At 40.8% G+C, this 23,987-nt stretch overlaps 1 protein-coding gene across 2 annotated transcripts in view; it reads right to left on the minus strand.

Annotated features, from left to right (window-relative positions):
- Nucleotides 1-23,987, minus strand: part of FREM2 (FRAS1 related extracellular matrix 2) — a 182,338-nt gene that overhangs the window by 82,218 nt on the left and 76,133 nt on the right. For both annotated transcript variants that reach the window (XR_012900698.1, XM_025185589.2), the window contains exons 3-6: nt 14,196-14,342; nt 7,217-7,447; nt 2,726-2,851; nt 190-441 (exon numbers count right to left, since the gene is read on the minus strand). Coding sequence is in view for 1 of the 2 variants with exons in the window: in XM_025185589.2 (XP_025041374.2) it covers nt 190-441; nt 2,726-2,851; nt 7,217-7,447; nt 14,196-14,342 (756 nt within the window). In the remaining variant the exon portion in view is untranslated. The remainder of the gene's footprint in view (nt 1-189; nt 442-2,725; nt 2,852-7,216; nt 7,448-14,195; nt 14,343-23,987) is intronic.

Raw genomic sequence — 23,987 nt, forward strand, 5'->3', positions numbered from 1 at the left:
TAAAACACAAAAAAATAGTATCCCATTAATTGTGCTTTAAAAACTTCTGAGGGCCACAATCATGCATCTGTGTCAAGTGGAAGACACAGAAAGTCTGCAAAACCCAGCTCTTACATTGTGATTGGAGGGTCATATTATATGCTATTTCTGTCCTACACTGATAATACCATTTGATAAATTAAGTCTTACCATCATCTTTGTCAGGAATAATAGTAACCTGAGTCCCTGGGAATTCGGAACCAATTCTTCCACCCATAGGCATGCTCAGCAGAACATCAAATGTCTCAGCTTCTTCATACAGGGAATCATCTATGATGACAATACGGCACATTTTCTCTCGTTCATCTTTGTCAAAGCGGAGAATGCTGTTATGGTCCTCAGGCCTGGATATGTAGTCCGAGTAGGACAGCACAGATGTTGGGACAGTGCCAGTTGCTGTTCCTGTGAGACAGAAGTAAATAAGCATTGGTAATAATTTTAAAGAATCCCTACTAAGGCTGAATTTTATTCTCTTTAGCTCGCCTTTTTTATTCCTGTTTATTTTTAAACTGATAAGATTTATCCATTGCAGAGTATTTAAGTGCTTGTACAAAGAAACATCAGACTTGCCATATTGAATCAGACCAGTGATCTATGTAGCTCGGCATTTTTTCTCCAAGAGATACCATTATCAGCTGAGTGTGAGAAAGGTGTTAAAAAGAGAGTGAAGTAGATAGCTAGGGAAAGTTTCCTTCTAACTCTTCCGACTGAAGCCTTGAAGCAACAGTTTACTATCTCTTCCCGAACGCAAATATTTATAGTTCTTAAAGAGTGGGTCATGACACAAAATTGTGTCATGACCAGGTTTAATGGGGCCGCCAAGGATGGCATTTGATTTGTTGGAGTCTGAGGCCGAACCCAAAACTCAAACCCACCACTCAGGTCCACAGATTGAGGGCAACAGGGCATAGGCTTCATCTCCAGTTCTTGGTGATGGAGAACAGATTATAGGCTCCCTCCCCCTCAGGCAACGGGGCTTGGATTTGGTTCCTCGTGCCTGGGGTCATTTAGTAATTTTTGTCAGGAGAGGGTAATGGTGCAGTAAAGTTTGAGAACCCCTGACCTAAAGCTACATTGTTATTATGATGTACAACATAAATTCTTAACAGCAGAACAAGCTTACTAAGAACAAATGAATGATTCCCCACCCTCAAATGCATCTTAGAGGGGAATTGGACTAAGTTCTCTGTAAGAAGGTGGTCTAGAAACGGTCCTAACGGCAATAAATCTAAACTCTGTTTTATTTTTACCAGTTCTGTACTGTGGGGTTCTTCAGAGTCTTGACAGCAAAAAGAATCCCCCTCTCCAGAAATGAAGACTATTGTTCATTATGCTCAATGAAACAAATTATTTCTCTCATCTGAAAAAATGTTACAAAGTCACTGCTTAAATAACACAGTATTAATTCTTTCCAGCTACATTTTTAGAGACAAATTCTGGCAATCTTTGTTTTCACTCCCAAAGAACTGTGCACGAACTATATCTCTTTGGAACTTCCATATACAAAACTGATGTATCATCTACATTACAATGTTGCAAAAAAATTACCATTCAACTTGCACTAAAATAAGTAATCCAAATATGTATTGACAAAATATTACATATTTCTGCCAATAAATAAGGCATCATACAAAAGAGAGAGGTTTTATGCAGTGCAATTCATATGAAAAACATAGTGCCCTTTAACATGTCAATCACTGGGAATTGTGTGAAGTACAAGGGCACAACATAGCCAAAAAACTTTTGGTTAAGAAGAAAATGGTTTTCAAAGTGTTATGGTTTTCCAAAAATACTCTGCTGTAAAAGCAAGTAGATATTCTTGTTCTTGAAAGACATGTACATGTACATGCACTTGGTAAATGTACACTTATTTGGCAATAACAAGAAAAAAGAAATATTTAAATACTCAGCACTGCAGTGTATGTCCTGTTTTCAGCATTTCATTACAAGCTGCAGATACACCTCATTTAATTCTCCTGCAAGACAACTATGTAGTCAAGCTGATTTCTGAAAAGCATTAATTTTTCTGACTACCCAGATTTCTTTTGATATATGAATATCTCAAATCACCACCCCGTTTCTGTGCCTTTAACTTGATGATCACCAACCTTTCAGCTATGTGGGCAGCTGAGTGGGTGAGGGGAGTTTCAAACATAGGCTCTATAATAGATCTGAAATAGCATTTTATAATGTCCTCAGCTAGAGGCTTTAATTTTAAGTACCTCACCATGGTATAAAAAAACGCCTGTCAGTTGAAAAAGGTGGCCAAAAAGCTGAACACATTGGGTTTTACAAACTAAACATTAACCAAATATCTTTAATCAAAGGTCTCTCCAGTTTCAGAATTAGGACTGACTGAAAGCTGGACTTTCTGTCCCTTGGGAAAGTCTTTCAACATTTACTTTCCTCCAAATTCAGGACAAAATGTTGAAATATTGCAAGTTTTCATAAGATGAATAGTTTAGAAGAATTGATTCAGAAATGCTGAAACATGGCATCTATTTAACAATATACAACTACATAGCATTTAAGACAAAGTAAAGAGGAATAACACTATCCTTTCTGCTTGAAATTATATAAGCAGAAAGTAATTACCAGTACTGGAAATCATTTTCATATTCTGCAGACAGAAATAATAATTATTGTAACTTTGTTTATTATTGTCACTTAAGCTAGATTCTGTTACCTTGCTGCGTATAGCAGATCACCATCAATTCCTGGCTCACATCTCCACTTCTTCTGACAGGAATGAGCAGTTCCCCAACATCTTCTTCAATTGTGTACATGGACTGAGGAATAAAAACGGTTGATTCTGCAGAGATCAGAGATATTTATTTGTGTTACATTATGTACTCAAAGAGTCACAGTACAAATACCTAGAGGATCCCCACATCATGAATTCAGAAAACCCCACAGTGTAACAAATCACTCTTTCCTCAGTGGTACAGTAAAATATTTCAATATTTCATTTTGCAGTCAGAAAGAATGCCAGAACCAAGGCTTGATGATGTAAGCCCTTACAAATAAGTAGATCTTAATCACAAAAGTAGTTCCACTCTCTGGGATTTAATTACTGTAATGGGGTGAATCATGTGATTCACTGTTACACCTACCAGTTACACCCACTGTTACACCCACACCTCCATTGTGCACCAGAATTTTATCCAAGTTCTTCTAGTGATTTCTAGACAATTATATGTAATTGCTGTTAGACGTGAAAGTTTCACTACTGAGCATCACACATTCATTCCAGCATCCTCCATGATGGCTGTTCGTTAAGATCATTCTTACTTTATTGCACACCAAAACATCTGTTAGTCCTTTGACATTTGGGGTGCTTAGGATGCAGGACTGGGTCCTTTGTGAATTTCACTCTAACTCCGCACTATATGAAGTAATATGCCCCTTTGTGCACGGACCATCTCTTTGTACTCTGTACAATGGCTAGCACATGGTGAAAGAGTAATACAGACAAATATTATTTAATTTTATAATCGTTATACATTTACCAGTCAAAGAGTGATCCCTAATTTTGTTTGTTCTTGAAACAGTGTAACCAAAACAGACTGCAAAAGAAAGCTAACCATTAGTTTGAGATCACAGAAAATCCTGTAAAACATGTAGAATTTGGACATGTCCATTATCTCTTTGGGCTTATATATGTATAAATACACTTCTCTTTCATGTTCTCTGGAATTCCTTTTTTCTTATCTGAATAAGTGCTGCAGGCATATTTTTTCCTTGTAACTAGTTTTGCTCTTTTGGCTGAGAATGTATATTCTGTTAATTAAAGTTAGCTATTTCCTTCTGGATGCCAGAAGGGCAGACAGGAAAAAAATCAACACTAGCTTTGAAAATTTTTTTTAAGCATTCTTCAAAATTCCTAAAAACCGTCAGGTGTAAGAATAACACTTCCTATTTTTCAGAGAGAGCAAATAAAACATTGAACAAACTGAAAACAAAAAAATTCTAGTTAATCTACATTCCGATAAACAGGCTTTTATGGTACCCTTGGATTTCAGACTATTTTCTATGTCCATCAAAATTTTAGAGAAATGGATAGCTGTAGACACAGAATACCCATTTATGCTTACAAATTTCAGCAAAGATTATATGTAATTCAATCAAGGTTGCTTTCATATAAGCAACTCCATATTTTAAATTCCAACTGCTATAATGATTCTGTAGAATGTAAATGACTACAGGCAGTCCCCGGGTTACGTACAAGATAGGGACTGTAGGTTTGTTCTTAAGTTGAATCTGTATGTAAGTCGGAACTGGCGTCCAGATTCAGCCGTTGCTGAAACTGACCACCAGTTCTGACTTACATACAGATTCAACTTAAGAACCCCAAGTCAGCTGCTGCTGAAACTCATCAGCCGCTGATTCCAGGAAGCCCGGGGCAGAGCAACTGTGCCTCGGGCTTCCTGTAGTCAGCGCTGGTCAGTTTCAGCAACGGCTGACTTGGGGACGCCTGGGGCAGAGCAGCTGGGGTGCTGCTGGGTTGCTCTAGTAGCACCGCTCCTCGGCGCTACTGGACAAACCCAGCAGCACCCCAGCTGCTCTGCCCCAGGCGTCCTGATTCAGCCGCTGCTGAAACTGACCAGCAGCGGCTGAATCAGGACACCTGGGGCAGAGCAGCTGGGGTGCTGCCGGGTTGGTCCAGTAGTGCCCAGAGCGGTGCTGCAGGACCAACCGGCAGCGCCCCAGCTGCTCTGCCCCAGGGTCCACAACAAAAGCCTGGTCTGCTGGGGGTGGGGGGGCACACTAGATGCGCCCCCCCCCCCCCAAGCAGACCAGGGACACGGGGAGCAAAGCCGCAGCGGCGGGCTGCCTCGCCTCTGAGGCTTTGCTCTGGCGCGGGACCCCGCCGCTGCGGCTTTGCTCCCAGTGCCCCTGGTCTGCTGGAGACGGTCCCCAGCAGACCAGGGGCACTGGGAGCAAATCCGCAGCCGCGGCTGCGGTTTTGCTCGCGGTGCCCGTGGTCTGCTGGGGACCGTCTCCAGCAGACCAGGGACACTGCGAGCAAACCCGCCGGGGCTGCGGCTTTGCTCCCGATGCCCCTGGTCTGCTGGAGATGGTCCCCAGCAGACCAGGGGCACCGGGAGCAGCTTTTCTCGCCCCGGAGGTCGAGGTGGCTGACCGCTGCCTGCGAGCTCCGGGGCGAGAAAGCCCCGTTCGTAAGTGCAGATCCGACGTAAGTCGGGGACTGCCTGTATTATTTATATTTTTGTAAGCAATTTTATAAAAGTTTAGTATGATTTCTTTGAAAGGATGTCCCACCGTGCATTTTCTGCAATAAAATGCTGCAAGCATGACAGAAGGTTAAAAGGCTGCTATAAAGTACTGTAATACTGGTCTGATAACATCTATTTGCTTTTATTACTTCAGAAAGACAAAAAAAAATATGACAACATATCAACCTTTTAAGTTTTAAAGTAATAGCAGTGTAATCTGTAAAAACTGTTTTTTTCTGTGGAAATAAATTAATGCAGAAAAATACATTGTAAGGAAAACATGCTAAAGATGCAATATGTTTTATGCATTCCATGTTTGTAGTATGGCTATGTAACTGTATTGTTTAAAGTTCCATACAACAGATAAACAAATCTTATATGTGGTGGTAGCAAAAACATTTGGGAAAACTGTCTAAAACTTGTGGTATTATGATAGCTGCCTATAGCTCATGCTGACTGAGTTTATATTCTCTAGAATTAGCATATGAAAAATTCTTTATTTAATACCTTCCCATTGTAAAACACAACTGACCTCCCCACTTGCTAAGGGCTAACTAAGCTTTCAGCAGGGTCTCATTAGTTTAGTATCTAATGCTGAACCATCTGAGTAAATGAGCATAATCAGACTTCAGTGGCTCTTACAGCACCTACACATACATGATCCTGTAACATTTTGAAAGATGAGTTGAGCATCCAACCCTAATCCCTCTCTCCAGTTGCCAAACCACCCCTGAGTTCCTTCTCTTACCATATGAATTCCTTTTACTCTCCTAATGACAAACACCATGCTCCATTCACATGTCAAACCCTCCCAGACCTATACATACAATTTGGATTACGGAAAACTGCCCAGGGCCGTGTTTGTGTGTTTTGCTTTATACAGAAAATGGCAATGGAGAGTTGGCATTGATTATGGACCACACACCATGCTGACAGAGCTCCCATTGGTGGTCACAGAAACTGCATGCTTAGTCAATTCCATATCCTCAATATACTGGATTTAACATTGAACTCGATCTATAAGATGTGCTTCCCTCTAACTAAATAGGGATGCAAGATAACCCGCTGGTTCTGATATATTTTAAATTTAAAACTAGCAAATGTTGAACACATTTTTTTCCTGTAGAGCCACCTCCAAGTGTTAATTTGAAAAAGACTATATAAAACAATGTGTTGCAGTCTTTGGTTCTCTCAAGATTCCTTACTGACGTCTTTGTGTGCCCATGGCCACTTGCTTCAAGTGTCTGGAAGCAGTTCAAAAGAAAAACCTCCCAATGTTACCAGGGCTGCTACTCCAGCATATACTTCTGTTATCACTTCTCTCCTCACCTACATTCAACAGTCATTTTATCTGTTCTCCACACCTCAGCTGTCCAATTTATGCCTGAAAATAAACCAGCTGTACATGCATGCTAACATTGTTTCTCTTCCCTAAATTTCAACTGCTACCACAATTCCTCACACAACTCCCCTATATACAGTACTTGCTCAGGCAGCAGCAACCTATGCAGAGCTCCTTAAGCACGAGGAACTGGAGCAGGATCTTTATACTCTTTTGGGAGGCTCAACTGTCATTGAAGGAACTTGCTCATCCCCTACTTCAAGAGTGGATGGCTGAGTAGGGAAAACTGTGCGCTTTGCTGAGGAGCATCAGTCAGGAAAGTTTATCTTGGTCCGTGAGCCCTGGTCAATCTCCCCAGCTGTCACTCAGCTCTAGAGGGGCATTTTCCACTCCTGTAGAGCCAGCAGCCCTGAAGTCGTAAGGCAAATGTTTCAGAGAAACCAGTCACCACTAAGATGAATGCAATTAATGACAAAACATCAGGATGATGCCTAATTCTGTCCTCAAAAATAAAAGAATCATAGTATCAGTCTTTTCTTACAGTTTCCTCTGTAGTTATGGGTGCAGATTAAGAATAACATTTTTAAAATGTCTTTACCATCTCCTGGATCAATAATCTCCACTGTAGCCACGTCAGGAAACTCGAGGACAGCCATGACAGGCTCAGAAAGCACAATTTGGAAGGTCTCAGACTGCTCATGTTCACCATCACTCAAAATCCGAACTCTCCATGTAGCTAATGTTTGGCCTGGATTGAATTGCACCTGCTTCTGGGCTTTTCCTTTAAAGTCTTTATCCTTCTGAGCAGTACCATCTCTAGTGCTAATACCTGACAAGAAAAACAGAAAGTAGGACCATTAGCAATAGATCAGTTCTATTTTTCTGTCATTCACAGATCTTCATGTGAGAAGGGACCATTGTTGGAGCTGTACAACTTAGGCCATAATACTTCTCTGAATTAATTCCTGTTTGACCTAGAATTATTACTGGTTTGCTATTCAAAAACAATAGAAAATACACATTTTTCCCAAGAGAGAGTATTAAACCACAGGGTTTGGGCTGTTGGGTAAATCTTCAGAAATATAGATATATAAGAGTCACCCAACATAACCCCATTACTAATTTGTGTTGGAACATCCAGCACAGATAAACACAGATTAACCAGACTGTCACCCAAATGAAAACTAACTGCTGGTAAATTCAATACCCTCTATGCTAAATGTCAGCTTTTCTAGCCCCAGGATGTTTCAGCTACGTAACAGTTCAAATAAACTATTTCTTCTTGGTTTTTTTAAAATGGATTCTCAGCAACTCAAAAATCTCTGAACTCTTTTTTCTTTAACTTTCTAAACATGCACATGCACACAAATGGACACTCATACTTATCACTTTCAGAAAGAGACTAAGCATGGAAAATTTTAGCTTGAAAGATGAGTATGGGAAAGTCTCAGTGATTAGACATAAGAAATTACAATGAATTGTGATGAAACTTGAAATACAGTGACAGTACCACCATGACTGGAATGTCTCCCCACCCCACAATAAGATTTCTTTGGAGGTCCTCAAAATACTACTTGCAGCTATCTTTCCCACTTTGGGAATTCTCTCTGACAGATCCAGGGCTTTTTCCTTGGCTCCAGCCCAGGGGCAGGCAATAATTTTTGTCCGGGGGCCACTTCAAAAATTGTTTAAGTAGCCCCAGGCCACCCAGAAGGGGCGGGGCCTAAACAGGAAGGGGCAGGACCTAAACAGGAAGAGGCGGGGCTATCCCACCCCTAGGCCTATCAGGGTCTGGGGGTAGCGGAGCAAGGGAAGCTTCCTCCCGCCTTGCAAGGAGCACATGGCTCTTTGATGTGCTGCAGGCTCCTTGCAGGGCTGGGGCAGGATAAAGGAAGCTTCACACAGCTCCCCCATGCCCAGGCCCTGATTGGCCTGGGGGCAGGGGAGCGCACAAAGCCTCCTCCACTCTCCCCCCTGTCCTGCGAGCAGCGCATGGCACTTCAAAGTGCTATGTGCTTCTGGCAGGGCAGGAGGAAGCTTTGTGTGCTCCCCTGCCCCCAGGTCCTAATTGGCCTGAGGGCAGGGGAGCAGCAGGGCCTCACGGGCCGGATCCACCCGCTTGGCAGGCTGGATTCGGCCTGTGGAGGCCCATTTGCCCACCCCTGCTCCAGCCCCTTTATTTTGCATATGGAGACAGAAGAAGGGGATAAGAATTTCCCCTAATAACGTCTTCATTCTTTTACAATCATGGAATTACACTTAGCAGGTTTACATTAGTGAGATGCAAGTTAACCAGTCAGTGTTGGGATCAGTTCCTTATGAAAATCAAAGTCCAAAGTGTTCAGAAACTAAACTGACTCCCCTTTACAGAAATAGAAAATGTTGTACATACTGTTATTGAAAAGGTCAGACAGCAAATCTTGAATGAAAACAATACCTATTAACCAATATCAACAATTTAAACTAATCAACAAACTTTAACTTGTCCTTTATTATGATACACAGATGCTGGAACTAGCAGTGTTTGGGATGCCTCTGCACTTGTTGGCTTAAATTGGATTTCTGCATCTACAGGGTTTGCAATTTGGTTCAGTGGCTCTCAACACTCCCACTATAAAAACTGTTCCAACACTCCTGTTATAATATATCATTCTCTGATGTACTCTTTGCTCTGTGAAAGAAAAAAAGAAAGAATGTAGCAAAGTTAATTTTTAGACCCTGCCTCACTTTAAGCATGAATGAGTCCTATTGACTTGAGTAGGACTACTCATGCTTGAAGCGTACCCTGCTGAATCAGGGCCTTAAACTGTTCTTCTTCTTATAACAAGTTTTAAGTCCTGTACATGCTTTGACCTGAACCTGTGCAAAATTAATATTTCAGAGTCCAAATGTATTATGACTGCCAGGGCAAAGGGAATTGGAATAAGACTAATAATACAAAAAAGAAGCCAGAAATATGTGTGAGGTTGTAGAATGTGATGATAGCACATTTCCCCCCTTCTCACTCCTCATCCACTCTGAGCAGTTTTCAACACCTAGATAAATCACTGCCAACACTGACTGAAGAAAATGAATCTACTTGCTGCAATTCTTAATGCATATTCTGGTAATTACTCAATCACGACAGTTCACCGCAGAGTGGCCGGTAAAGAATATATGTCAATGTTTGTCTTAATAGTTTCTACCCTCTGTGTTCTACAAAACAAATGCACAGGAAACAAACTTTAATTCCTAAACTTACAGGAAAAGTCTTAATTCTGTTTTAGGATTTAACGGAAGCAAGAATGCAAATTCTTTGGTCTTTATTTATAAAACACACATTTTTATGAATGTAAGTTCTTCAAGAGATGCTCTTCTTTAGTATCCTGCTAAAAATAAATGGCTTCAACCAAAAAAGATAGGTTCCTGTCTTTAGTGAAAACTCTGCATTCCTTCATTGGTCACAGAATCAATATGTGTGAATTCTTTGTGTTTAAGGCCAAAATCAAATATTGCTTGCTGTGCTGGCGTGACCAATCCTTATCAATTCAAATATTCACATTTTAATTGACCTACATGCTGCAGAGACATAGCTATTAAATGCAATTAATCACACACACAAATATATGTGATTTGTGTACAATTGTGTCTGCAGCATTTAGATCAGTGGCTCCCTGACTGTAAGGCACAACCCCTAAGACGGTGAGAGGAAAGTTTGAGGGGGGAGGGGCTTACAGTAAGGCCCATGGGTGGCAGATAGGAGCACCTTCCAGACCTGCTTTGGCCGTAAGGTTGCCAGGTGGCTGAAACAAAAATAACGAACACCTTCCCCCCCCCCACCCGCCAAAAGACCACCGGGAAAAAATTTTGTTGAAGGGAAAAAAAAAGGAGGGTGGGGGGACCAAAGTTGTTGAGCAAAAAAAAAAGATTCTAAGAATCTAAGAACCTGGATCATTGCTAGGGGTCGCCAGGTAGTCATTAAAAAATTAATAATAATAATAAAATTTTAAAAAATGGACACGTTTCAAGGGGGAGGACCGGCCAGGAAGGGAACGGTGTTGCCCGGGAAGGGAGGGCCTGGAAACAGCTAATGGAGGGGGGGGGAGGGGCAACGTGGCTGGCCGGGGGAGATCAGGAAGAGGAACGGGCTGGCGGGAAGCAGAGCTGGGGAGGGTACAGGGGGCTGGCTGGGGAAGATCAGGATGGGAAGTGGGGGAGGGGTGAGCAAATTGGCCGATGAGGAGTGGAACTGACCTGGGCACTTGCTGCCTGTCCTGTGCAGGCTCCCGGTGACGCATGAGTGAGGAGGAGGCTCCACCTCCTCCTCACACTCAACCGACTGAGGGCTCCTGGCAGCAATCTCGGTGCCGCCTCCCTGCTGGGACTCCCAGCCGCTCCCCCTGCCCATGTCAGGCTTCCGTCTGGTGCGCAGCTGAAAAAATCAGAAAATACTGGACATTGCACATGTCCGGTATTTTCTGATATTTTTTTTACCAGACAGAGCGTGCAAATACCAGACTACGAACACTTGGCAACCCTACTCTGGCCCCAGTCCAGCTCCAGCCCCTTCTGCACCTCTGCTTTGAGTCCAGTTCCAAGCCTGAGCTGCATCTCCATTCCCATGCTGAGCTATCCCCAGCCCAGCTTCCATTACTAGTAAGGAGGGGCATGAGAATAAAAGTTTGGTCTTTACAGTAGTATATTGGAGTCTGCATTAAGATCAATCTTTTATTCCGCAATTTAGTTTTTCCATTAGTACTGTGCAAAGGAGAGAATATGAACTTTCAGTTATGTATGAATCCCCAAACTCTTCTTTTTGCTAAGATCAATTAATGTTATGGTCTGAGAGTAACATGGGTAACTTATTTCACATTTTGTGGGTGAAAAAAAATAAGTGATATGGACCAGCCACAGTGTATTAGGCTAGGAAGTCTGTGGAGCTTCAATCATGCTAAAAGTGCTCAACACAGTTGTAGTTTTGTGGTGTGAACAAATGAAGAACTATGATTAAAACCATTTTTCTCCCTTCCCAATTGTGGTCACAGAGCATACATCTACACCAGGGGTATGTCTTGTCTACATGCTTCTTTCGAAAGAAGCTTTCGAAAGAGATCGTCTAGACAGCCACAACGTTTTTTGAAAAAGTGATCTGCTTTTTCTAAAGAGAGCACCCAGGCAATCTGGATGCTCTCTTTCGAAAAAGCCCTGTTTGCAGTCAAGCATGCCTTTTTTTGAAAGAGCTCTTTCAAAAAAAGGCATTCTTCCTTGTAAAATGAGGTTTACCGCTGTTGAAAAAACCTCCACCTTCTTTCGATTTAATTTCGATAGAACACGGCAGCAGTCTAGATACAGGTGAAGTTTTTCAGAAAAAGGCCACTTTTTTTCGAAAAAAACTGTAGTCTGGACAAGGATGTATTGGTGGCCAGCTTAGGTTATTTGTCTTGGGGCCATGGGTCTTGGAACTAAAAATTGCTGTGTAGACGCTCAAGGCTTAGGCTAGAGCTAGAATTCTGGGACCCTCCACCACAGCCCAAGCCAAAATGGCTATACAGTTATTTTTCAGCCTCAGTACCTTAATCAGCTGACCTAGACCAACCACTGGGTTTTTATCCTGACTAGACATACCAAGAGAGTCACTAACCTAAGAATCCATCAGACAATGGTTAGTATATAAGCCTATTGCAGTGTCTCCTTCATAGATTACTATTCTATAAACCAAGAATGTCCCGCTATTTCCATCTCAATGGAACAATCTGATTAAGAAGATGAGTCTGAATTCTAGCCTGACTTACCTCATTCATAGCTTCTCTGAAATCAGTGGAGTTAGTCTGGATTTACAGTACAGGCAGTCCCTGGGTTACGTACAAGATAGGGACTATAGGTTTGTTCTTAAATTGAATTTATATGTAAGTCGAAACTGGCTCCAGATTCAGCCACTGCTGCTGAAACTGACCAGGGGCTGACTACAGGAAGCTGGAGGCAGAATTGCTCTGCCCCCAGCTTCCTGGAATCAGCCACTGATCAGTTTCAACAGCGGCTGAATCTTGAGCCTGGGGCAGAACAGCTGGGCTGCCAGGTAGGTCCCTGCTGGACCAATCCGGCAGCACCCCAGCTGCTCTACCCCAGGGTCCACAACAAAAGCCTGGTCTGCTGGGGGGAGGGCGCACTAGCTGCGCCCCCCCCCACAGCAAACCAGGGACACGGGGAGCAAAGCCGCAGCGGTGGCGGGGTGCCGCGCCTCTGAGGCTTTGCTCTGGCAAAGCCTCAGAGGCGCGGGACCCGCCGCCGCTGCGGCTTTGCTCCCGGTGCCTCTGGTCTGCTGGGGATCGGTCCCCAGCAGACCAGAGGCACCGGGAGCAAAGCAGCAACGGCGGCGGGGTGCCGCGCCTCCCCGGCTTTGCTGTGGCAAAGCCTCAGAGGCGCGGGACCCCTCCGCCTCCCCGGCTTTGCTCCGGGTGTCCCTGGTCTGCTGGGGACCGTCTCCAGCAGACCAGGGACACCGGGAGCAAAGCCGGGGAGGCGGAGGGGTCCCGCGCCTCTGAGGCTTTGCTGTGACAAAGCCTCAGAGGTGCGGGACTCCGCCGCCGCTGTGGCTTTGCTCCCGGTGTCCCTGGTCTGCTGGAGACGGTCCCCAGAAGACCAGAGGCACCGGGAGCAAAGCAGCAGTGGCGGCGGGGTGCCGCGCCTCCCCGGCTTTGCCACAGCAAAGCCTCAGAGGCGCGGGACCCCTCCGCCTCCCAGGCTTTGCTCCGGGTGTCCCTGGTCTCCTGGAAACGGTCCCCAGCAGACCAGGGGCACCTGGAGCAGCTTTTCTCGCCCCAGAGGTCAAGGTGGCGGGACCGCTGCGCTCTGGTCGGTCCCGCTGCCTGCGAACTCCGGGGCGAGAAAGCCCCGTTTGTAAGTGCAGATCCGACATAAGTCAGATCCGCGTAACTCGGGGACTGCCTGTAGATTTTTAACACAGAAATATGCTTCTTTCAAACTCATATGACATATCAGTCCTTCTATGTATATAAACTCCCACTGACATTCAAGGGAATTTCATGTGCACAGAAAGTACAGAAAGTAGCAAGGGTCAGATTAATGTGTGGACTGGTAAGTTCAAGAAAAATTATGGATAGATACAACACACAATTTATATTCTCTGATACCATACGATGGCCTATCCTTTGGAAATAACATGTACCAAATCGTACTGTAAAAAGGGTAAATTTGTTCTTTCCATTCTTCCGATACGCTGTATGACAGACCCTGTATAGAATAATTGGGCCAAATTTTCTAAGAAAGTTGCATAATAACTCTTCTCAGAATCAGAGATCATAGCTCCATTCAGTAGGCTAACAGATATTTGGTCACAAATAAAGTATTATCTACAGGTGTGCTGTACACAATATAGATAAACATGCATAAAATGACATTTATTAAATTATTTTTGTTGTACATGCTTTAGTTTAAGCATTTTTATTTTTCAGTGTACAATGGATCAAATGTAGCTTTATTGGATAAGTACCCAATAGTACCAATGTAATTTATTGTGACACATTTTGCTAATCTTGCTGGTCTTTGGCTCAAAAGTAATTTATAGGTTTAGAACTTACTAATAAAAGAAGTTTCTCCCAGGTAACCTCTCCGCTTAAGAACAACATCTAGATATTTAGAGTCTTCATTTACCAAATAATATTCCTTCTCTAAAGAGATCCAGGCCCAGCTCAAGCGAAAATGCTGGCTCTTCAGCTTATTGCCTCCTGAAAAAAAAAAGAAACATAAATGCTTGTTTACCTTTCTTTTCTTTTCATCATCATCTCCTCCTCTCTGTAATGCAAATTAATGTCTCCTACCTAAGCCATATCTTTTCAGCTGAAAATTCAAATTCCTAACATTGTGGCAGTTTAACAGCGAGACAAATTAATAATGAAGTAGCCCAGGACACATTTCGTATACCAGAAACAAATTCTATGCTAGATTCACACAAACAGGTGATGTTCAAATTAGAATATGGGTCAATTAAATGATTTTGAGTTTTAATTAAAATGCTGTTTGAGTTCCCTGTATTTTCAACAAATGAATGAATGATCCTAAAGTTTTCAAGGCTGAGTTTGTACTTCCGAAACACAGATTGCACAAGGTATTATGTGGAACTTCTGAGAAGTGATCAGAGTGCCCCAAGCAAAGATAGGCATGTATTATCTTAAGAAACCAGAGATGATATCCACAATTATTCCAAAAGAATTTCTGACAAATAACTCCAAAGTTGTAAAAGAGACTAACTCCTGTTAATTAGGAAATTAATCATTACCCATATGGCCTGCTTTGAAAGATCACTGTTTTGTTCACTGAATGCAGTGCCTTTTTGCCTCACAGATTATATGACAGGTATGTGTTACATAACATATTTATGATACAGCTTTCACATCTTAACAGCAAATGGTTTGAGAAAGATTATGTCTTTCTTATATGCAAGATACACTTCAAAAGCAGATGAAATAATAACTCTAGACTTATTCACAAAAGTATGATTTACATACTTAATTTAAGGTGATTTAGAGCACTGCAGGTAGTTATTGTTACTTCCATGAATCTGAGAAAACACATGCGTGTGTGATAGATTCACCAGCATTTATTTTCTTCTGAGACTTTCAATTGATACATATTCTACTGATTAAGCCCCCAGATTGAATCACCCAGCAGACTAGGATTTTTTGAAATTTAAATTACTATACTTACAGATCAGATGATACCCCTTAACAGTGTCTGTGACATGGCACAATCCTATCACACAACTGACTATCACATGCATGGAAGCAAACTGAAATCCTGAGTGCAGAAGTTCCCCAAAATAGCAGCAGCACAACAACTTCCTAAGAACAGTCTGGGATTCTGCAAGCCTGACTGCCATGGCTTCAGACACTGCGAGTGAAGTCCAGTATGGCAGTGCCGCCCACGAAGGCTGGCAGTTCTATATGTTGATGACACAGCCATCAAGTTGAAGATCATATCTACACACTCATTAATGAAAAGAGCTTTCCACAGCACCCTTCCTCCCATTTCTGTGTGGATAATGCTTAGATTGCTCATCGTAAAATGAGTACCCTACTTTTGTGACTCAGATTAAGAGGAAGAGGAGCAGAACCAATACTTGGAAAGGGGAAAACATTTGCCTAACTTCTTTCATATTCAACTACAAGCATCTGTATAACCCACACCTGCAAATTGGGTGTGAGCCTCCGCCATGCCTAGCACTAGTTACACTCACATGCAACTAGTTTATATGGCCTTATAGGGTTATGCAACTGGAATAATATAGCACTTAGATATGGTGAAGACAGGCACTATAGAAAAAGACAGACCGGACAGAGATCTAAAATAAGCCTACATCTGCATTGACCTAAGCTACACAGCTCCAGCTATGTGAATAACATAGCTGGTATCAATATACCACAGAGTCAAGTTACTGTGGGGTCAACATGATCGAAGGGATCGATGGGAGAAATTCACCCATTGACTTCTTTTACTCATCTTGTCTAAGGTAGAGTAAAAGAGTCAACTGGAGTGTGATCTGTGGTTGATTTGGCAGGTCTTCACTAGACTCACTACACTGACTACAGGTGGATCAATCTCAGAGCGTTGATCCCCGCTGTAGTGTAGATGTAGCCTAAAGTGTTTCAGAAGAAACATCTATAAACCGATGACACCTTCAAGGGTTACATAAGAACACAATTATTTTTAAATGGAAAGATAAGAGTTGCATGGAGGCAACATATATATCACTGGCAGAAAGCTACATGCAGGTTGCATGTGCTTATTTATTTATATAACAAGCAAAAAACAAACAAACAGATAAACATTACTCAATGATAAAATATAGCACAGCATTATTTTCTCAGGTACAGTTTACCTCCATCTTCTACAGATTACCCTTGGTGAAAGGACAACATAATGTCTGGTTATAAATAAATACGGGTATTCTGACTGCAAGAGACAAAAATTCAGAAACCATCAATATTGAGTGGTCATGGTAGAGTCTGTTTGCCATGGGCCCCTTCATTTATAGAGCAAGATAAAAGCAGCGATCAGCATAGCCATGGGAAAAATATATAGCTAGCATGAGGAGCAAAAATGCTGTCTTATCAACAGACTGCTGGGGCTATTTGCTCTTGTGAGAGTACATACTCTGGCTCCACTCCCACAAGGTGCTGCTGAAGGACAAGATTTGTAGGCATAACTGCAGAATGAACAGCAGAAAATTGTCTTTGCAACAGTTGTTTAAGATTTTTATACATAATTTGAAAATAAAATATCTTGTATTGGATTGTAGAGAAATATTTTTAAGTGTTTTAGTTCATACAAATTGTAACTACAGTAAGAATGGACAAATGGAAGTGTGTGTGGTTTTTTTTTTTCAATGTGCTCCACTCTATTCTCTTGAACAAACAGCCTTTTAAGTTACTTCCACGCTGCTCCCCAGATAAGCCTCTATATGTACTTTATGGTGCTATCAGAAAAAAATGTGAAAGCTACTGTACTATGTAAATGAAAGGAAAACAGAGTATCACATTGCAATCACCTATTATTACTACCCTATTATTACTGTTCCTTTGAACTCTACCAATTGTTGTGGATACACTTAAAAACAACAAATGGTCTGGTAGCACTTTACAGACTAACAAAACATGTAGATGGTTATCATGACCTTTTGTGGGCACAGCCCACTTCTTCATATGACCAGAGTTTTGAGTTTAGGAGAGAGGAGAGTCTAACAAATGTATGTACCAGTAATTGCTGTACAGTGTTTATACATTGATCACAACAGTTAAAACTCAAATACAGTTATATTTTCAGTGTTAATTAAGCCAGTATTTACTTCAGCTTAAACAGGATTCAATTAGCTCAGTGAATTTCAGTGTCAATATCATGACTGGAAGGAAAGAAAGGAGGGAGTGCAGTAGCATAAGGACAGCGGACTTGAAAAAAAGTAAACTTTACAAAACTCAGAGAACTGGTAGGTAGGCACATGGGAAGAAATACTAACAGAAAGAGTTCAGGAGGGCTGGCAATTTTTCAAGAAGAGGAGCCAATATGAAAGGTGTAAATCAGGCCTGCACAACTCGGAAAGCGGCGGGGCCATATTACTCCAAAGAAAACAGCTGCGGGCCGTAAGTAGGGATGCTCTCCCAAAATACGCGGGCTAAAAATTTTTGTCGAGCCAAAAAAAAAAAATTTTTCCTTCTCTGCAAGGAACCAGAAGATGTGATATATTTTTATTTCAATAAAGCTTTTGACATAGTTCACATTACATTATCTTTCATAAGCAAAAAAAAAAAAAAAAAAAATTACAGTGGGCACAAACACAGTGGAAAGATACGCAAAGAGTAATGATCCAATGGTTCACAGTATACCTGGGATGATGTGTCTTGTGAGCTCCTGCAAAATCACTCCTGGTTTGGTATTATTCAAAATTTTCATAAATGACTTGGATAATGAAGTGGAGAGTAAGCTTATACTATACAATTTGCAGATGACACCAAACTAGGAGGAGTTGCAAGCAATTTAGAGAACAGTATTAGAATTTGAAATGACTTTGATAAGTTAGAGAAATGTTCTGAATTCATCAAGAGGAAACTCAATAAAAACAAGCACGAAGTACTTCACTTAAGAAACAAAGAATGAAAGGTACAACTACAAAATGGGGAATAAATAGCAGTGATATTACTGCTGATTAGGATCTTGGGGTGAGATGGGGCATAACCATCCTGCACTCATCAGGAGGGGGTTAACCCAGCCCTTAGGGCAGAGGAGGCCACACACCCCTTTAGCTTACTGGGCATGCTCAGGCTGCACTAATATAAAAAAGAGCAGCTCAGCTCAGTTGGTACTGGCAATCAGAGGGAGTCTGACTCAGGGGTGCGAACAAGTCACTAACAGGGCCTTGGGCTGGGGTCCAGTTGAGTGGAAGGGCCTGAGCCCTGCCGGGGGATACAGCTGTGTGACATAGCTGTCTGACATGGGGTTACAGTGGATCGCAAATTCAATGAGAGTCAATGTGTTGCATTTGCAATGAGGGCTAATATAACTGTGGTGTGTATTAACAAAAGTGTCATATGTAAAACACAGAATGTAATTGTCCAGCTCTACTCAGAACTGATGAGGTCTCAGCTGGAGTGCTGTATTTAATTCTGGGTGCCACACTTTAGGAAATATGTGCACAAATGAGAGACAGTTCAGAGGAGAACTGATCACAGAACTCAAGCTGAGTATTGAAATAAAGAAAGGTTAAGAAAATCTCTCTTAAAGGAAAGGCAAAAAACTGGGCAGGTTTATTCTGGAGAAGAGAAGGTTGGGGGAATTTTATGAATAGTCATCAAATATGTTCAGAGCTGATATAAAGAGGACAATAATCAATTGTTTTCTATGTCCACTAAAGGTAGAATAAGCAGTAATGGGTTTAGTCTGCAGCCAGAGAGATTTAAGGCAGATATTAGAAATAACTTTCTAACTGGTAGTTTAGTCCTGCAATAGGTTACCTAGGCAAGCTGTGGAATTCCTATTACTGGAAGTTTTTAAGAAGAAGGTTGGATAAACACTTATCAGAGAGACTCTAAGTTTACTTGGTTCTGCCTCAGTGCAGTGGGCTGTACTTGATGACTTCTTAATCACCTTTTCAGAAGTACATCTCTATGATAAAGTCCCTTATTAACTTTTTAAGACAAAAATGGATGGGGATATTTTTAATACTGTCTTGTAGACACAGGCTTTTACACGGTGTTTTAAACAGCTTAGTAGTAGTTTTGTAATGGGTCTCTTAAATTTCCTGTTCACTGTTTTAAATAGCTAAAACCTCTGTATACAGGCACATGTTTTTGTACACAAAGAAACTATTACTTGAAAGAAAAAAGTGGTATCAAGGAAAAACATTTACATGGAAAAAACTAATTGGCCAGCTACCAAACTAATTTATTGTCTTTATTTTTAATGTTGGTAAAACTTACCCTGTTGGAAACATAAGGTTAGATTAAACATGGAATTAAAAAGTTCAGGAAAGACTAAAATGAAACATTTTATAGCCTAATTTCCACTCTTTTTTACATTACACTCCACATTTTAAACTACTTGATTGGAGGCAAACAAACTGTGGGTGAAGTTTCCAAAGGGCCTTCAACAAATACTTTACTTATTCAAGCTTATTGTTACTTTTATAATACACAACGTTGTTAACTCTATTTAAATGAGCAGCACTATACTATAATAATTGACAGATTATAAATGTATACAACAATTTATTTATAAAATTGTATATTTTAAGTATTTTGTGCATAAATTATTAAATTAAATATACAAATAATTTAAAATGTCAAAGGTTATTCTGAGAACAAAAGAGTTTTATTTTCATTTCAAATCCTTTTCAGAATAGGATGAGACTATGCATGTTCCATTCAAGCATACTGAAATATCACATCAAAACCAAAACAATGTTGAAAGAATATTAAGGTTTTAAAGTCAAACACTCAAAAATGAAAACAAATGACAGAATTAAGGTAGACTATGCAATCTTCATTTGGCCTCAAGCTTTAATTCACTATCTGTGTTGCCTATAATAATAAAATAAACATCTACAAATAAATTTAGGAAGTTTGTGTTCCTCACCAATCGTTCCTTGGGTTTAAGCCAAACTGCTATGCAAATAATTAAGGTACTATAAATCAGTGACAGTTTTGCTTTTATTCCTCTCCCAGATGAGTGCTTGCAATACAAATAAATCAGAGGGTTAGTGAGCGGAGCCATTACCACAGTGATTTTAAGACTAAACAAAAGGGCTGAGGGCCAAGTTACAATGATGTAGTTCTTGAAAATTCCCTTGACTTAAATGAAATTTGCCCTCTATGGTGTAAATATGATTATGCTTAAAACCAATGCATTTAAATAAGCATGATGCTAAATTAGTCATTAACGTTTCTTTACTTCTAGCAGGGCCACTTCCAGAAAAATCAAGTCACATAGCATCTCCATTTGCAATTACCAAATACAAAAAGTTATGTTAAAAAAAAAGTGAAGAGGAAACTAATCATTCTACTACGATATGGGGGAAACTGTTAAAAAAATAACATTCTTATTGAAGAAGATGCTTTGAAGATTGAACATCTTTCTGATTCCTCTGATGCACCAGCGTATCTAAGGTGGCTATATGCATTTAAAGGAAATAAATCTATGAAAAATACAGGATAAAACCCTTAAGTCAGATCCTCAGCATTCACTCCTGGGATATGTCTACACTGCCACTCTAGTTCGAACTAGGCTGGCTAATGTAGGCATTCGAACTTTCAAATGAAGCCCAGGATTTAAATATCCTGGGCTTTATTTGCATGTTCCCGGGCGCCGCCATTTTTAAATGCCCCGTAGTTCGAACTACCTGTCCGTGGCTACACGTGGCACGGACTAGATAGTTCGAATTAAAGCTCCCAATTCAAACTACCGTTACTCCTCATTTCAGGAGGAGTAACGGTAGTTCGAATTAGGAGCTTTAATTCGAACTACCTAGTCCGTAGGTAGAAAAAAAAGCTTGTTTCTCTCACCAACAAAAATTGATCGCATAAAAGATATTAACTTACCCACTTTGAACTTTTAGAATAGCCTAACAAGATGTTAATGAAAATTCAACTGCAGGTACTAAGGCAGTGTCTGAGACTTATCAAAAAGTTGGACTAGAAATACAGGTTTGGAATGGAGTGTTTGAAATCTACTAAAAGGTTCCTTAATAAGTCTTTGATAAAGCAGAACAGTGCCCACCACGGCTGGAGAAACTGTACCGAGGTACATTGCAAACTGCAAGTAGGATGTCGAGCAGAGACAGATTGGAAGTTCACTTCTGTTCAGGTGGTCAACACACACAGACAGCAAGATAGGACAAAGGAACAGGTGCCATTAGGCTGAATGGAAGGGATTGAACGACCATCATACTGCAATTGCTGTGACTGCCCATGGCTTTATTTTTTCATTGCAATTATCTTGGGGGAAGCAATGTGCAATAAGAGACACTTGAGATCTGCTTTATAGCTCACTAAAGTATATTAGTGCCACTAACAAAGTTTTGTGAATGTGTGAAAGTGAAGTATGGTGAAGGGAAAATCCCCAGTTGAGTCCGAGTTAAATCTGTCATGCGTAGCCTCAGGAAAAAAAAGTAAAACTTGTATCTTTAGAAATCAGTTGCCTCTGACCATTAACTGATCTGCACAGACATCTCACCCTTTGTTTCCAGTGAAGCCCCGTGTCTCTCACCAGAGTTGTTTATCAAATACAACGTGTTAGATTTTATTATATATCAGTATGAGGTTAATTCCCTATTTCCACAAAGGAATTTTTGATTAAGAGTAACAACTGAAAAAAAATACAGAAATCTTTGTCCTCCCTAAAAAGACTATGATTTCCAATTTACTTGTAAGAGGTTCCCTGCACTTCCTGTCTCCAAGTCCAGAACTTTTACAAACCATTTTCATCTCCACTTCTTCAGTCAAGCCTCACTAGTTAAGCTAATTGACTTTTGATTTATATATACATTGTTCTAGACTGATCATAGGAGCACCATTTTAAAACTGTCTGCTTCTTTAAATTCCTCCTCAGTTTCCTCTTATTAATATTTATTGCCACAAGATACAAATAATTGACGTATCATTACAGTGTATTCAAGTGTATTTCTCCACCTGATTTACATGCTAATGGCCTCACTCCTTCACGTAACACCATGAAGTTGGATCATTAGGTCTTCATGGAACCTCACTGATATCAACTGAAGTGGGATCTCAGGAGCCTATCTGAGGGGGAACCACCTGCAGGGTTGATATAATTTCATGCCAGTTCTCTTTTCCTGTGTTCAGAGTTTATCAAACCCCAGACAGTTCTGACCAATGTCCACTGCAGAGAAATACATAGTAGATTTCTTATGTTTAGTTTAGAAATTATATTTCAGTCTATTTTAAATGATTTTCTACAGTACTATAATGTTGTATGTTATGGGTGTTGTGCCCATGTGTTAGAATGAAAGAAAACACAGCTCTACAATGAACATTTCTCCTACCATATATAGAAGAATTTTCCAGAAGAAATGTTTAGAGAATAGGTAACAAATGCTCATTTTTCATAGTTGGAGCTCAATGCCACCCACTGTCTGTCTGCTGTTGAACATAATTAGAACCTACATATCCTACAAAATTGCTTTTCTTTGGTCTAGAAATTTTAATAGCATTAGTAAAATATACACGCAAACCCAATACATTTATGCTCCTGTGAATGGGGTTTTGAGATTGATTTTAACCATCTCTAACATGAGGTGAGTCAGATAGTGTCATTTGAAACATAAAACGGTTTCATCTTTACAAGTCCCTTTCACATGCTGTCATGAAACACCATCTCTAAATTAACCCTCTGACGTTTCCACTTCCGAACTCAGTCTGCTTCATATATGCTGCTGCAACTCAATATATTTTCAGAGTAGAGAAGAATCCCAACCTCTAATTAATTCCTATCTCAAAACAATGGATTTTCAGATTCTCAGGAGACAACATACACTTCCTCTCATCACAACCTTACTTTATGCCTGAATGAATATAATTGCTGGGTGTCCACAGTGCTTGACATATGAAGAATAGATAGCTGTCTACAGCTACTGCAATTTTTTTTCTTTGGGTTAGGTCTACAACTTAGAAACAAGCTTTAAATGGCTACACTTGTCAATGTTCAGTATCAGCAAATATATGAGCAAATCTTTTAAATTTGAAGTATATTGTGTATTTGCAATGCACAAAAATGTGTGGAAGATGAGAAAGAGAATTATAAAGGTATATGCAAAGAAATGGTCAAAATCTGGATCCTAGTAAACAAATTCAACTAAGCAAGCAGGGAATCATTCCTTGCAGAGACTGCCATGGACAGGACACCTGAAAAACAGAACTCATCCAGATAGACAGAGTAGTGCACAGGCTTTAACAGAGTCCCACTTGCTCAACAGAATCTGCATTCAGCATATCTCTTTGCTAATGGAACATGGTAGCAGTGTCTGAGCTGAGAGTTCTCTGAAGTGCAGCAGCTGGCACCGTGAGCCATGGAACTTGGTTTGATGCCCCAGGAGCGGAAGGAGGAGTTAGAGCTGTATGCAGATCTGGCCTTGCAGGACAAGGTAGGGAAGCAAAACAGTAGGAAAGCAAAACTTTTACTTTAACTTATTAGGAAATAAGGCAGGGAGTTCTGCAGCCTTCTGAATTTACCACTGCCATAAGCTTCACATCAGCCCTTGAACCCCTGGGGGCTTACTCCTTCCCCAAAACAGACGAAAAACTATTTGAAGTGAAGTATTTCAAAATAACTCCCCTTATTTCAAATTAACAAGGAGAGTATCCACACTA

This window comes from Pelodiscus sinensis, chromosome 1 (assembly GCF_049634645.1).
Source record: "Pelodiscus sinensis isolate JC-2024 chromosome 1, ASM4963464v1, whole genome shotgun sequence".
NCBI lineage: Eukaryota > Metazoa > Chordata > Testudines > Trionychidae > Pelodiscus > Pelodiscus sinensis.